Source organism: Hemiscyllium ocellatum, chromosome 13 (genome assembly GCF_020745735.1).
Source record: "Hemiscyllium ocellatum isolate sHemOce1 chromosome 13, sHemOce1.pat.X.cur, whole genome shotgun sequence".
Lineage (NCBI taxonomy): Eukaryota > Metazoa > Chordata > Chondrichthyes > Orectolobiformes > Hemiscylliidae > Hemiscyllium > Hemiscyllium ocellatum.
The window spans coordinates 6,683,724-6,699,318 of NC_083413.1; the positions used below are offsets into that span (position 1 = coordinate 6,683,724).

Below are 15,595 nucleotides of genomic sequence, written 5' to 3' on the forward strand. Positions count from 1 at the left end.
GTTAGGTTATCAATGTTTTTTTCAGGTGATCATAAAGACACAGGCTCTGAAATGTCTGGGGTTGATGTACTTGCAAAAGCCTTTAAAGTTTTTAAAATAAATACTTGTACAATGAAAGAGGAGCGGCCAGTTCTCCCAGCTGAGCTTTTCTCTGGTTCGGTCTGAAAGTGTACAGCTGTTGTGAAGCTGCTGGACCCAGAGAAGCAGGTCCACGTTGATCCTCCCTCTCTCTGATATCTCTTCTATAAGAACCTGTGATTGATTTTTTTTGTGCCAAAGGATGTTTATGGGGATTGTAGCAAGTATTTGGAACAGCATCATTAAGTTGGGGTAATCTGTTGGGTTTTAATATACATTACGTTATTCTGTACTCTGTTCTCTTTCATTTGTGTTTCATTCAGTAATGTTGTAAATAAATTCTGTTTTGTTTAAAACTACGTGGTTTGACCAGCTGCATCAATCCTGGAATATCTACTTTACAACTGTTTTAAACAACCAGCAAGTTAGGGTCCGGGCTAGTTTCTTGTAATGGTTTGGAAGGGGTCCAAGCCTGGTCCATAATAAGCTGACAAATCTCCTGTTTTCGGTAAACTCTGAACAATCTGGCAATTTATGTTTAGCTGATTTTATTACTAATATTTCTTTTAACTTGCAGAAGAGCGAGGTACAGGGAACTGCATTGTCTTTTTAGACCTGTTCAAACTAAGTAATCTGACACACTGAAGTGTGGTGTCTAAAGTAGGAAGTGGTCAGGCTTATAGTGTGGTTACCAAAAATTAAGGATCAGCATATAGTTTAGGGACAGTGGAGCCAGTCATTAAAGTAGAATCAATTACCAGAGTCCATAAGGAGAGAACACATCAGTGGCTACCTTAAAAGGCAGGAAGAGGGTCATAGAGTCATAGAGATGTACAGCACGGAAACAGACCCTTCAGTCCAACTCGTCTGTACTGATGAGATATCCCAACCCAATCTAGTCCCACCTGCCAGCACCTGGCCCATATCCCTCCAAACCCTTGCTTCCCTCGTATACCCATCCAGATTAAGTCATTTTATATGACTCAGTTTGCAATCTAAGCTGTGATCACAAAATGACAAATGCCCCATTGTACCTTAGGCAGAGGGGATGGTTCAATGTGCCAAAGGTTGTAAATGAATAAACACCTCTCTCACACTGACAGTTCACTCCATGTTTGGTGTGTTGTTTTTAGACTGTGAATCCATTCTTTTTGTAAACATAATTCCCTACTTCACTAGAAAGGATTTAAAGTTGCAATTGTACCAGTCTTCACCACTTCCTCTGGCAGCTCATTCTATATAATATAATAAAGGCTTCTTCACAAACAGAGTACCTAAAAATGGCCTAATCCATACATACAGCCAGCTGGTTCACAGTTGCACTAGTATCTAGTCACTAATCAAAATTTTGGGAGTTAGTCCCATAGTCTAATCAAAGAAAAGCATACCTAAATTCATACAGAAAAAAAACATGCTGCATTTGGAAAGAGTGCAAGTCAATAAAACATATCTAAAACAAGTTTCAAGCCAAAAATAGAAAAAAAAATTAAGTGCAGTGCTAAGACACACAAGGAGTGCATACAAAGTAAATTTTAAAAAACAGAAAAGCACAAAGCAGAGAGGACAGCAGAAACACTGCTGAGGGTACATGCAGAGTGTCCACATTGCAATTGGATTACTGAAATGTTGCTGCATCTCAACTGTGTCAGGATAAAGTAAACAAACAGAAGGATGGATGCCAAATGCCCCACCACAAACTGGAAGTCGGCCAATACCCTATCTCAATTCAAACTCTAAACCAAGAATATAGCTAAACTTCATAGACCAAGCAGTTCAGAGCTGGTTAAACAGGCCATGAAAATACTAATAGCAGTCCGTTATGAGGGGTTACACAGAGGTATTACCTCAGGCTTATCGAACAGGACCAGGAAGATCTGCAAGTCAATGGAAAATGCTAGATCATCAGCTGCACTTCAGGGTCAACTTTAGAATTCATTACCTGGAATTGATGTCATACCAGCAACAGCCGCAGGTTTCAATGGAACACTTTGTCAGTAGATGCCCCCACAAGAGCAGCAATTACAGCTTCTCAGAAAATTTTTGGAGCAGTTAACGGATTTGGCAATTGCTTCAATACTTATCAGTGTCTCAAAAATGTCTTTTTAAAACAAATCAAAGGTCACAGCAATCTCCTCGTGGGTTTGCTCCTGGGCTTGGCCATAAACTGATACAGACAGCAGGTCATGGAGGGGGTCATTATGTCCGGTTGCCCGCCCGTCTTCCACAGTTACGTTCGGGTCCAGGTGTCCCTGGAGAAGGAGCCCGCGGTGTTTACCAACACCCTTGAGACTTTCAGGAAGCGGTGAGCACCGCAGGGTGTGGAGTGTTTTATTTCCCCCTCAGACTCTTTTGATTTAATCCCTGCCCTCCCTTTCATTTTTTTTCACTTAGTGCCTTTCTCAACAAAGGGCAATGCTGTTTGTTACAGGCCACTCTGGTGTTTCCTTTCTTCCTGGTGGTGGAATATAACTAAAGATTTATGCACTCGTTCTTCATTGTGTCCTACATTCAAACACCTGCATTCACATGACATGGGCGCTGGGGGAAAAAAAAAGAAAAAAAAACAAAAAAAGTCTCAGCATTGATTCGCCGCTAGCACACAGCAGAATGCACAAAAGCTCTTTTAGCCAGGCAACAATACCTGCAAGTACCGTTATAGCTAACAGCATTAACACTGAAGTTAGGACCCAAAAAGCAAGCAAACTGTGGCAAGTGTAGTCTTTTGCACCCACCACAAAGTTATCCTAATTTCCAAGATGTGTTCAAAGCATGTAACATGAAAGGGCATTGAACCTGTGCAAGGAGTCTGGCTCCAAAGATGCTGCCAGATGCTAAAACAGAGCGCAATCAAACATAAGACAGATGTAGTAGTGGCAACAACACCAAGGGGTAAGCTAGTACTTGAAATTTACAGCAAGAAAGGCTCTAGACAAGTGGAACAACATCAAACCAGAGGGTAAACAGGCTTTCCAAAATGGGAATGGAACACACTGTGTGGATGAAGTCAGACAGCTGGAAGCTTTTGCCACAATTGATACCATTTGCCCAAAGAAAACTATAAAATAAAAACCAAGATTGACAGAGGAGTTAGAACAAAAGTCCTATTCCTGAATTCTGAAGGACATATAGAGAGATTGTCACACCTCACTGTGATAACACACTGAAAATCAAGCACAGAATTCTTATAAAGGTTTTAACTTTAAAAGATTCTCATGCACAAGTTTGCAAATTATTTGGTCTTTTAGATCCAAGCAAACAGAAATCACAGACCAGATTTCGGTACTTAACAAGAACTACTATTTATTAAAAAAAGATAGATTTTAGCTACAGGTAAACTACAATGAACTGTTGACACATAATGCTACCACTTAAAACTCTTAACCCTATTGGAGTCATGGTTTGGAGATGCTGGTGTTGGACTGGGGTGTACAAAGTTAAAAAAATCACACAACACCAGGTTTTAGTCCAACAGGTGTATTTGAAAGCACTAGCTTTTGGAACGCTGCTCCTTCATCAGGTGGTTGAGGAGTATAAGACTGTAAGACACAGAATGTATAGCAAACATTTACAGTGTGATGTAACCGAAATTATATACTGAAAAAGACCTGGATTATTTAAGTCTCCCATTCTTAGCATGACCATGTTGGTTTCAGTTCTTTCATACGTAAATCGCAAAACATTTTCAAAAGTTACATTCTCAAGTAAACTTTAACACTTGGTGTCATGTCGGCCCAGATAATGCATTGAAGGTGTGAGGTGCCCTGTGTGAGACTGTCTGTACCACAATAGTCAGACTGATTCTCATCTAAAAACAGATTTACAGAATCTTACATGGATTCATGTAGTTTTTGAACAAAGTAATATGTAATTCTATAAGTACAAATTCACCCCACAAACTTATATGTGCATGTGGGGTGTGTGTGTGTGTGTGTGTGCTTGGAGGGGGTGGGGGATGGGGTTGAATATCTGTGAGTGTGTGAGAGTGTTAGTGTAAAGGGGTATAAATTTGTGACAGTGGGAGTGTATGTGTGAGCATATGAGAGAAGGTCTGCATGAGTTTCTGGGTCTGTAGGAGAGTGTGTGCATCTATCTGTGTGTGTGTGTGTAGTGCAAATGGGGTCACCTGTCATGTGACATGAACCCAAGGTCCCAGTTGAGGCCATCCCCCTGGGTACTGAACTTTGCTATCAGCCTCTGTTCAGCCACTTTTCATTGTTGCCTGCCCCAAAGTCCACCTTGGAGGACGGTCACCCAAAGGTCCGAGGTCGAATATCACAGACCGCTGAAGTGTTCTCCGACTGGGAGGGAACACTCCTATCTGCTGATTGTTGTGCGGTATCTATTCATCCATTGCTGAAGCCTCTGCTTGGTCTTACCAATATACCATGCCTTAGGGCATCCTTGCCTGTAGCATATGAGAGACAACGTTGGCTGAGTTGCATGAGTATCTGTCATGTACATGGTGGGAGGTGTCCCCACACATAATGGTGGTATCGTGTCGACATTGGACACGTCTTGCAGCGTCTATTGTGACATGGTTGTATGGCATTGTCCTGAAAGCTGGGCAGTTTGCTATGAACAATGATCTGTTTGAGGTTTGGTGGTTGTTTAAAGGCAAGAAGTGGAGGTGTGAGGAAGGTCTTGGCGAGGTGCTCATCCTCATTGATAATGTATTGCAAGCTGCGAAGAACATGGCATAGTTTTTTGGCTCCTGGGAAGTACTGGACAACGAAGGGTACCCTGTCAGTTGCAGATTGTGTTTGTCTCCGAAGGACGTCAATATCGTTCCTCTCTGTGGCACATCGGGACTGGCGGTCGATGTGTTGAGGATCGTACCCTGTTCTTATGAGGGCATCCTTGAGTACATAGATTCAAAGAAATGTGCAGCACAGAAACAGACTCTTTGGTCCAACTAGTCCATACTGACCAGATATCCCAACCTATTCTAGTCCCATTTGCCAGCACTTCATCCATATCCCTCATGTACCCATACAGATGCCTCTTAAATGTTGCAATTGTACCATTCTCCACCACTTCCTCTGACAGCTCATTCCATACACGCACCACCCTCTGCTTGAAAGAAGTTGCCCCTTATGTCCTTTTTATATCTTTCCCCTCTCACCCTAAACCTATTCCCTCGAGTTCTGGACACCCCCACCCCAGGGAAAAGACTTTGCCTATTTATCCTATCCATGCCCCTCGTGATTTTATAAACCTCTTATAAATCTCCTCTTACACACAACATATAAAGATAGACAAAAACACTGTTATGGGTGAAGGAGAAAAAAAGATTTCAATGGCCCCTGTCCACAGGCTTCATTGAGATAATCACTTGCTTGCCCAGGACTTGCTGTTCCTCGATCTCTTCTCCAAGTTTCTTTTACTTCTTGCATGAGTGACTGGTTCACAAATTATAAAGTCTAATTTATTTGTTAAAAGTAATCAGTAACTGGTGGGGGAAAACTGGCTTTCTTCAGACTTCAGGTATGTTTTAGAGAGAGATACCACCTTCCCTTCCAAAAACTTCTGGCAATATTGTCATAGCCAAGGGCTAATCACATTGTTGTTGGTAAGCAGATGGTCACACAAACCAATCAGCTACCTGCTGCTGGCTGAATCTCACTTTATAGACATCCCTCAATGCCAGCTCATGTGCAACCTGCCTCTCGCTCATTGGTTGAGTAAAGCAGCAGTGTAAACAGTGCTTTTAGTGAGTGTTTGTAACTTCTTTTAAGAAGACAACTATGCCTTCCACAATCCTTGGTTTTAAAAAGTCATTTTTTAAAATTTCAGTTTAAAGTCAAATTACACAAAAATAAAAGATACAGTCTTAACCGAATTGTTTGCACTCTGCTAACAACTGCTAAATTAACTGCATATAATTGGTCAGCGACACCTCGCATTGGTACATTAATAATGCAAGGCAACTATTGTATTTGCACAGGCAAAGCAAACATAAGCAAACAGGCCGACATAACTGAACCAGCAGTGGCAAGTGCACTACCATGTATAAATTTCAGCAATGCAACTATCCATAAAATGAGGAGAACTGTTTTCTAATAGAGGGATGAGTCTTTGCAACTTTCTTCATCAAAAGTGGAAGCTGAGCCTTTGAATATATTTAAGGTGGAGATAGATGGATTCTTGATGAAGGTGGGGGGGTCAAAGGTTATTGGGGATAAGCAGGAATGTGAAGTAATCAGATCAGCCATGATCTTATTGAATAGTGGAGCAGATCAAGGGACTAATTGGTGTACTCCAGCTCCTAATCAAATAAAATATGAAACTAAATTAAATTAAAAAAACACTATCTGCAGCCTGAGGAGGGGAGAAAGTGCAGCCGAGGTGGCAGGGGAGGTTGGGGAGAGTGGGGGAGGTGCAGCCTGAGGGGGGGAGGAGGGGGAAGGTGCAGCCTAAGGGGGGAGTTGCAGCCCGAGGAGGGGGTGGAGGCGGGGAAGAGTGTGGGAGGTGCAGCCTGGGGGGGGTAAGAGTGGGGGAGGTGCAGCCTAAGAGGGGACGAGTGGGGGAGGTGCAGACTGAGGTGGGGGAAATAGGGAAGGTGCAGACCGAGGTGGGGGGGGGAGTACAGAGGGTGCAGACCGAGGTGGAGGGGGAGTAGGGAAGGTGCAGACCAAGGTGGGGGGTGGGGTGTAGGGAAGGTGCAGCCCGAGGGGGACTGTGGATAGCCTTGGGGGGCAGCGCGGTTCAGCCCATATGTGAAGTGTCAGCCCAGCATGGCTGGGCATTTATGGCCTGGTGTTGAACTGTTAACTGTGTTTCGTTGTTTTTCTTCCTTTTAGTAAGAAGGAATGTAAGTTAAATTTATTAAACTTTGTTTTGTGAAGATTAAGTAACTAGGTACTATTGTACCCAAGGTGGCACTGGAAGTGACTACTTGTCAACCTTTCACTGTACTCATGTAAGTACACGTGACTATAATGCTCATGCAAGTTAAGAGTTTTCAGTTTTGTATTTCTCAAACATAAGTGAGCTACTTTCTCATTCATTACACCTTGATGAACACAAAACCCAGTATAACACACAAGTTCTGCTCATTGAATGTATATTCAGGGAAATAATTTTACTGTGAATTTCAGGATGTAGGTTTATTCGCTGAGCTGGAAGGTTCATTTTCAGATGTTTCGTCAACATACTAGGTAACATCTTCAGTGAGCCTCCGGACAAAGTACTGCTAATACTTCCTGCTTTCTATTTATTTGTTTGGGTTTCTTTGGGTTGGTGATGGCATGTGCTGTGGTGACATCGGTTCCTACGGTGATGTCATTTCCTGTTTTTTTCTCAGGGGTTGGTAAATGGGATCCAAGTCAATGTGTTGTTGATAGAGTTTCAGTTGGAATGCCATGCTTCTAGGAATTCTTGTGCATGTTTCTGTTTAGCTTGTCCTAGGATGGATGTGTTGTCCCAGTCGAAGTGGTGTCCTTCCTCATCCATATGTAAGGATACTAGTGAGAGAGGGTCATGGCATTTTGTGGCTAGTTTTCTGCCTGTTTGTCCAATGTAGTGTTTGTTACAATTCTTGCACGGTATTTTGTAAATGACATTAGTTTTTGTTGTCTGTATAGGGTCTTTCAACTTCATTAGCTGCTTATTTATTGTGTTGGTGGGTTTGTGGCCTACCATGATGCCATGGGGTCTGAGCAGTCCGGCAGTCATTTCCGAGATGTCTTTGATGTAGTGGAGAGTGGCTCGGGTTTCTGGAGGTGTTTTGTCTGCTCGTTTGGGTTTGTTGCTGAGAAATCGGTGGATTGTGTTCGTTGAGTACATATTCTTGTTAAATACATTAGATTGTGTATGGATTTCTCCTTGATGGGCATAATTGAGGATGAAACAAGCTACATTGGAAAACATTGTACAAATTTTGTCTCTTTCATAGTGAAGTAAATCGATGCGCAGAAACGTACTCCAGCAAACATTGTGTAAAAAATGAGGTCTGCAGATGCTGGAGATCACAGCTGCAAATGTGTTGCTGGTCAAAGCACAGCAGGCCAGGCAGCATCTCAGGAATAGAGAATTCGACGTTTCGAGCATAAGCCCTTCATCATCCTGATGAAGGGCTTATGCTCGAAACGTCGAATTCTCTATTCCTGAGATGCTGCCTGGCCTGCTGTGCTTTGACCAGCAACACATTTGCAGCTCCAGCAAACATTGTGGCAGCTTCAGCTACTCGTGAATACTCCAGGTATGTGACCCAAAATCAGCATGCAACTTGCTGACTGTTTTGCTGAAGCTCAGGGCTTTATTGAACATTTTGTCATATTCTATCTGCGCTTAGTGTATAACATGATCCCAAAACATTTAAACACTTTGTTTCCCAACATTGAGGTCTTTGAATGTTTAGGAATAACTTAGCTGGCTACTTACTGGTTGTCACTGCAGCTGTGACTGGAGAAGTTGTTGTGCTGAGAAACTTTTTTGACCGGAATTTGTAATGAGCCAGAAATCCATCAGCGGTGACACTAAGATCTGAAAGAAACTGCACGACAATTTCATTTTCCTGGGACAGAACTGGCCTAGATCACGCAAAGAAAAAGAGAAGCACAATTAATGGAGTTTGTAACGTAAGGTGACCAGTTAAGCAATAACTTACAATCATGATAACTGCAGAAAGGTTCGAGCCATTCAAAAAAAAACACAGGTGGATTTGGGTCAGGTTAAACTTTGAAACATCAAGCTAAGTCTATCTCCCGCACCCCCATCTCCACACATTTTCTGGCTGTATTGAGGCAGGAGGTAGTTGGGTGACTCTCTCATTCTGGAGTGGTGGGTTAATGCTTTAAATATGGCCATGATTTCCATCCCCATGGTTATGATTTAACTCTGGTAACCAGGGTTTAAAGAGCTTCAGGAAGTCCAACAGTTACATTCAAATGAGAACTTGATTCATTAATGTGCTGTGCAACAAACCCTCAGCTTCACCCCAGACACTGACTTCCCCCTCATTTTTCTTACCCTCTGCCCCATGTGGCCTTTCACACACTACTGTAGTTTTCCAAATGCTTCAGACTTTACCATGGTCAAATTAAAGCTTCCCCCCTTCCCACACGCCCACCCTATGATTAGCTTCAATGGCTCCCATTTCCTCCACTCCGAACAAGCATCGGAACCCAAAACTTCCCTCAGCCTAGGACCCCAAGCCCTTCAATTGCACCAGAAGACAACTCTGATAGCGACACAGAAAACCATACTCCAATCTATATGAAGGGACTTGTTCAAATTCCTGAGTGCCATGCATGATTCCCTGGCCAAAACAATAGATAGATATCCTGATGATGTACCCGTGACAGCTCTTTCTTCCTTTAGATATTTGAATTACTTTCCTCCTCTCTCCTAATGATCTGAGCCAGGATCAGGGGCTCACTATGTGCACATGAACACACGAGCACTGTACTGTTAGAAAATCTATCAATTGTCATCTCACCAAACATAAGTTTTCTTCACACTTCCAATATAATTCAGTCATAACAAAACAGTATCAATAAGAAGAAAATGCACATGTCAGACTGTCAGGTGACAGGTTTGGAGCTTGAGTTACCCACTGTGATATAAGAGAGCAAGAGAGCTGAAGACAAGTCATGATTTACTATCCAGAAGACTGTAATGTTGCATAAAACATTCTAGGGTTCTTAGGGATCAGATCTGAATTTTTAATTTATTCACTCTGTGAACATTGCTGGCATTGCCAGTATTTATTTTCCATGTTGCCCTTGAGAAGGTGGTGGTCAGCTGCCTTCTTGAATCACAGCATGCCCACACAAAATAGGTAAACCCACAATGCCCTTTGGGAGCGACAGTGAAAGAATGGGCAATATATTTCCATGTCAGGATAGTGAGTGGCTTGGAAATGAATTTGCAGGTGGTGGTGTTCTTATGTATCTGCTGGCCCTATCCTTTTAGATGACAGAAGTCACGGATTTGGAAGATGCTGAGGGTTTTTCTTTGCACCAGTGGTAGAAGAATCAAATACTTAATGTCTTAAACAAGTGCCAGTCAAGCCGACTAGACAGTGTTGAGTTTCTTCAGTGTTGTTAAAACAACATTCGTCCAGGCAAATGGGCAAACACTGCTGAAAATGTGTTGCTGGTTAAAGCACAGCAGGTCAGGCAGCATCCAAGGATACTCCGACTTGTGGTACATAGATGAGGCAAGTTACTCAATACAATTTTTCTTGACCTGATCTGCTCTTGTAACCACTGTACTTGTATTGCTTACCCAGTTCAGTTTATTTTCAATGATAACCCCAGGACATTGATGGGGGAATGCAGTGATAGTAACACCATCTAATAGCAAAGGATATGTTGCAGATACTCATTACCTGGCACTTGTTTAACAGAAATATTGCTTTCCACTGTTCAACCTAAACCTGGATATTGTTCAGGTTTTATTGTATTTAGACTTGGACTCCTTCAGTATTGGAGTCATCACAAACGGTGTTGAACATTTTGCAACTGAGTGAACATGCCAACTTCTAACCTTATGAAGAAGGAAAGGTCATTGATGAAGCAGCTAAAGACAGCTGGGCCAAGGACACTACCGTGAGGAACTCCTGCAGGTATGTCCTGGGACTGTGATGCTGAGCCTCCAATAACCACAACTATCTTCCCCCAATTTCCATTGCCAGAACTTTTGAAGATATGCTTGGTAAAATTCTGCCCTGATGGGAAAGACAGCAACCCTCACTTCCCCTCGTGAGCTCAGCTCTTTCATTCACGTTTTGACAAAAGCTGTAATGAGGTCATGAGCCATGTGGAAACACAATGTGGTGAAACACAAACAGAACATTAATGAAAAGGTTATTGCCACCTGATTCTACTGTTGATAACCCTTTGATGGGGTGGTAATTGGCTGTGTAGATTTTGCACGGCTTTATATGGTCAAAATATAACGGAGCAATTTTTCACATTATTGGGTTAGATGTCAGCGTTAAGAATGCATCAGAATGGGTTAACTAGGTACATGGCTTCATTTGGAGCATAAATCTTCAGTACCACATAAATCTTCAGTACCATTGCTGAAATGCTGTCAGGACCCAGGGGTTAAAGCCTTTGCAGTATCCAATGTACTCAGCTATTTCTTGAAAGAATATGATTTTAAAAATCACTTGCCCTACTGATAGGTTTGCATTCCCAAATCTTGCAGAAGTGGGGTCAGGCAAGTGATGAGTCAACAGGAAGGGGCAATATAGTTACACGACAGCAGCTGGTGGGATTTGGACCGAGGTTCTGAGAATATTAGCCTGACCCTCTGAATTACAAGTCCAGAGATATTACCACTACACCACCATCTCATCTGGATTGTTCTCTTTCGAGAAATGGAGACAAAATTTGAGAAAAATGTTTAAAATGATGAAGAATCCAAAAGTAGATAGGAAGAAACTGTTTCCTCCGTTGGAGGAGTACAAGTCTAGAGACCACAGATTTAACATGAATGAATTTTTAAAAACTCAAAGGTAAAATGTTTGAATTTGGAATTGACTGCACAAGAGTGTGGTGGAGGAAGATTTAAAAGGGAATTGGATAAAGATATAAAATTTGAAGTGTTATGGGAAACGAACAGGGGAGTGGGACAGGCTGAACTGATCTTGGAGAGAACTGATACAGACCATATGCCTGCTTCTGTGCCACAGCATTCTATGATCCTATGACAAAGTAAACACTAATACGTGCAAAACTAATGCAAGATCACTTACGCTGGAGGACTGTCACCGCAGTATTTCCCAATTCGTTTTGCTTCATCATTTTCACCACCATTAAATATGGAAACATAATCATATCGACAGTAGCTATCTCTTTCAACATCAAACTTCTCGAACTTTAACTCAATTATCTGTTAAAGATGAAAAGTAATGAATATCAAATTTTGAATACCGGTTCTGCATACAGGTCAACTGCAGTGTCAGTATTTTTATATGGCGATCTTCATTGCTTTCTGTACTCAAACTTGCAACATTATCTCGTTCATTATTTAGTTAGACAACGCATTATTAACTTTCAATAGAATGCAAGTCACTGAATGCAAACACCCATTACCCTTAAACAATTCACTGTGAACTAATATCATTAATCAACAGACATCTAGCAAAAAGATACATAATGCCAACAGTAATCTAGATAATGAAATTGTCCTGACTCTGCATCAAAGTTAGTTTTCAAAAGTGAACATGTTGAAACTTATCTAACATTTGTGGACTCCAGCGTTTTATTTGCCCCAACATTCACTTTAAGGGTCATTGGTTAAGCCACCACATAATTGAGAAAATTATCTTGTTGCTCAGACTGTGGTAAAGATATGGCAGTAGGTGCCAGGAAAGCAAAGATTAAGTTCAGTTGATAGGTCGTTGACCTAAAACGACAACTGTTTCTCTTTTCCATAGATGCTCCCTGATTGTAGAGTGATTCCAGCATCCATGGTATTCTCTTTTTGTCTAATCAGAATGTACATGATGCAATGATCACAATTAAGCTACACAATGAACAAGCAAGATACTTGTAAAACTGCATGATATTGATTACAAAATGGCACATTGAGACAATAAATGTCTCTCTACTCTTTTAAACTGAAATCAAGGCTCTCTCCACACTGTCACCATCAAGCGCTCCAAAGAAAGATTCAGCACAGTACACAGTAAAGCTCTCAATGTCTCTCTACTCTTTGGGCATGCTTCCTTTCTGCAGAACTCCAACAGGTGTCATAATGCTGATACAAACTCCCTACTACTGCTATCCTGTTGGAATTCAGCATTTTAAGGCTTTGAGATAAAACCTAATTAGAACATAGAACATTACAGCACAGTACAGGCCCTTCGGCCCTCGATGTTGCGCTGACCTGTCATTCCAATCTGAAGCCCATCTAACCTACACTATTCCATATACGTCCATATGCTTGTCCAATGACGACTTAAATGTACTTAAAGTTGGAGAATCTACTACCGTTGCAGGCAAAGCATTCCATACCCTTACTACTCTCTGAGTAAAGAAACTACCTCTGACATCTGTCCTATATCTATCACCCCTCAATTTAAAGCTATGCCCCCTCGTGCTCACCGTCACCATACTTGGAAAAAGGCTCTTCCTGTCCACCCTATCTAACCCTCTGATTATCTTATATGTCTCTATTAAGTCACCTCTCAACCTTCTTCTCTCTAACAAAAACAGCCTCAAGTCCTCGTAAGACCTTCCCTCCATACCAGGCAACATCCTAGTAAATCTCCTCTGCACCCTTTCCAAAGCTTCCACATCCTTCTTATAATGTGGTGACCAGAACTGTACACAATACTCCAAGTGCAGCCGCACCAGAGTTTTGTACAGCTGCAGCATAACCTCCTGGTTCCGGAACTCGATCCCTCTATTAATAAAAGCTAAAACACTGTATACCTTCTTAACAACCCTGTCAACCTGGATAGCAACTTTCAAGGATCTGTGTACATGGACACCGAGATCTCTCTGCTCATCTACACTACCAAGAATCTTAATTTACATTCTGGTTACTCCGACCAAAGTGAATCACCTCACACTTGTCCGCATTAAACTCCATTTGCCACCTCTCAGCCCAGCTCTGCAGCTTATCTATGTCTCTCTGTAACCTACAACATCCTTCATCACTATCCATAACTCCACCGACTTTAGTGTTGTCTGCAAATTTACTAACCCACCCTTCTACGCCCTCATCCAGATCGTTTATAAAAATGACTAACAGCAATGGACCCAACACCGACCCTTGCGGTACACTACTAGTAATTGGACTCTAGGATGAACATTTCCCATCAACCAACACCCTCTATCCTCTTTCAGCACCACAATTACTGATCTAAACTGATTTAGCCATGATTGAATGGCGGAGTGGACTCGATGGGCCGAATGGCCTTACTTCCACTCCTATGTCTTATGGTCTTATCTCCCACAATCCCATTCCTCCACACTTTGTACAATAGCCTACTGTGGGGAACCTTATTGAACGCCTTGCTGAAATCTATATACATCACATCAACTGGTTTACTCTCATCTACCTGTTTGGTCACCTTCTCAAAGAACTCAATAAGGTTTGTGAGGCACGACCTCCCTTTCACAAAACCATGCTGACTATCCCTAATCAAATTATTCTTTTCTAGATCATTATAAATCCTATCTCTTATAACCTTTTCCAATACTTTACCAACAACTGGAGTAAGGCTCACTGGTCTATAATTACCAGGGTTGTCTCTACTCCCCTTCTTAAACAGGGGAAACACATTTGCTATCTTCCAGTCTTCTGGCACTATTCCTGTGGACAATGACGATTTAAAGATCAATGTCAAAGGCTTGGCAATCTCCCCCGTGGCTTCCCAGAGGATCCTAGGATAAGTTCCATCTGGCCCAGGGGACTTATCTATTTTCACACTCTGCAGGATTTCTAATACCTCTTCCTTGTGAACCTCAATCCCACCCAGTCTAGTAGCCTGTATCTCAGTATTCTCCTCGACGACCTATCCTCCTCCTCCTGGCTCTTCTGAGCTCTTTATTTAGGTCTTTCCTGGCTACCTTGTAACCCTCAAGCGCCCTAACTGAGCCTTCACATCTCATCCTAACATAAGCCTCCTTCTTCCTCTTGACCAGAGATTCCACTTCCTTCGTAAACCATGGCTCCCGCGCTCTACTGCTTCCTCCCTGCCTGACAGGTACATACTTATCTAGGGCACACAGGAGCTTTTCCTTGAATAAGCTCCACATTTCTAATGTGCCCATCCCCTAATTGAAAAGAAACACAAAGGAAGACACAGAAAATAAAACTAAGATAGGCCAATTGGGCCAATCAGGCCCTCCATTCTGTTCTACAAGTCAACTAGTTAACAGCTAATATTACTGGATGGTTTTAATATCTATAAATATATCAATCTCTGCTCGGCAATCTCTGGCTGAACCTCCACACTATGGGTACAGAATTCCAAGATTCACGACTCTCTGATTGAATAAATTCAAGAAGTGTTATGATGAAGGGTCACTGGACTTGAAACATTTTCTCTTTACAAATGCTGCCAGACCAGTTGAGTTCCTCCTTCACATTTTTATTTGGGTTGGCCAACCCTGGTTGAAACCACATAAAAGAACACAGAACAATCCAGCTTCAGATGATGGTCCCAGTGATGTTGGATAGCTAAGGCTAGCTCCAGGAGCTGAGAATAGACTAAATGAAGGCATTTGAAGATACAGCTGGTGGTTTTATAGTATCCAGAAGGAGGAGATTCTGCAGACACATACCATTTTTGAGGTAAAATCAATGACTGCAGATGCTGGAAACCAGATTCTGGATCAGTGGTGCTGGAAGAGCACAGCAGTTCAGGCAGCATCCAACGAGCAGCGAAATCGACGTTTCGGGCAAAAGCCCTTCATCAGGAATAAAGGCAGTGAGCCTGAAGCGTGGAGAGATAAGCTAGGGGAGGGTGGGGGTGGGGAGAAAGTAGCATAGAGTACAATGGGTGAGTGGGGGAGGAGATGAAGGTGATAGGTCAGGGGAGGAGAGGGTG

At 42.2% G+C, this 15,595-nt stretch overlaps 1 protein-coding gene across 2 annotated transcripts in view; it reads right to left on the reverse strand.

The window, feature by feature from the left end:
* The window catches only part of pcolce2b (procollagen C-endopeptidase enhancer 2b), a 54,386-nt gene that overhangs the window by 7,958 nt on the left and 30,833 nt on the right, over positions 1 to 15,595 (reverse strand). For both annotated transcript variants that reach the window (XM_060834518.1, XM_060834516.1), the window contains exons 5-6: positions 11,786 to 11,922; positions 8,461 to 8,609 (exon numbers count right to left, since the gene is read on the reverse strand). In XM_060834518.1, coding sequence (XP_060690501.1) covers positions 8,461 to 8,609; positions 11,786 to 11,922 — 286 coding nt within the window. The remainder of the gene's footprint in view (positions 1 to 8,460; positions 8,610 to 11,785; positions 11,923 to 15,595) is intronic.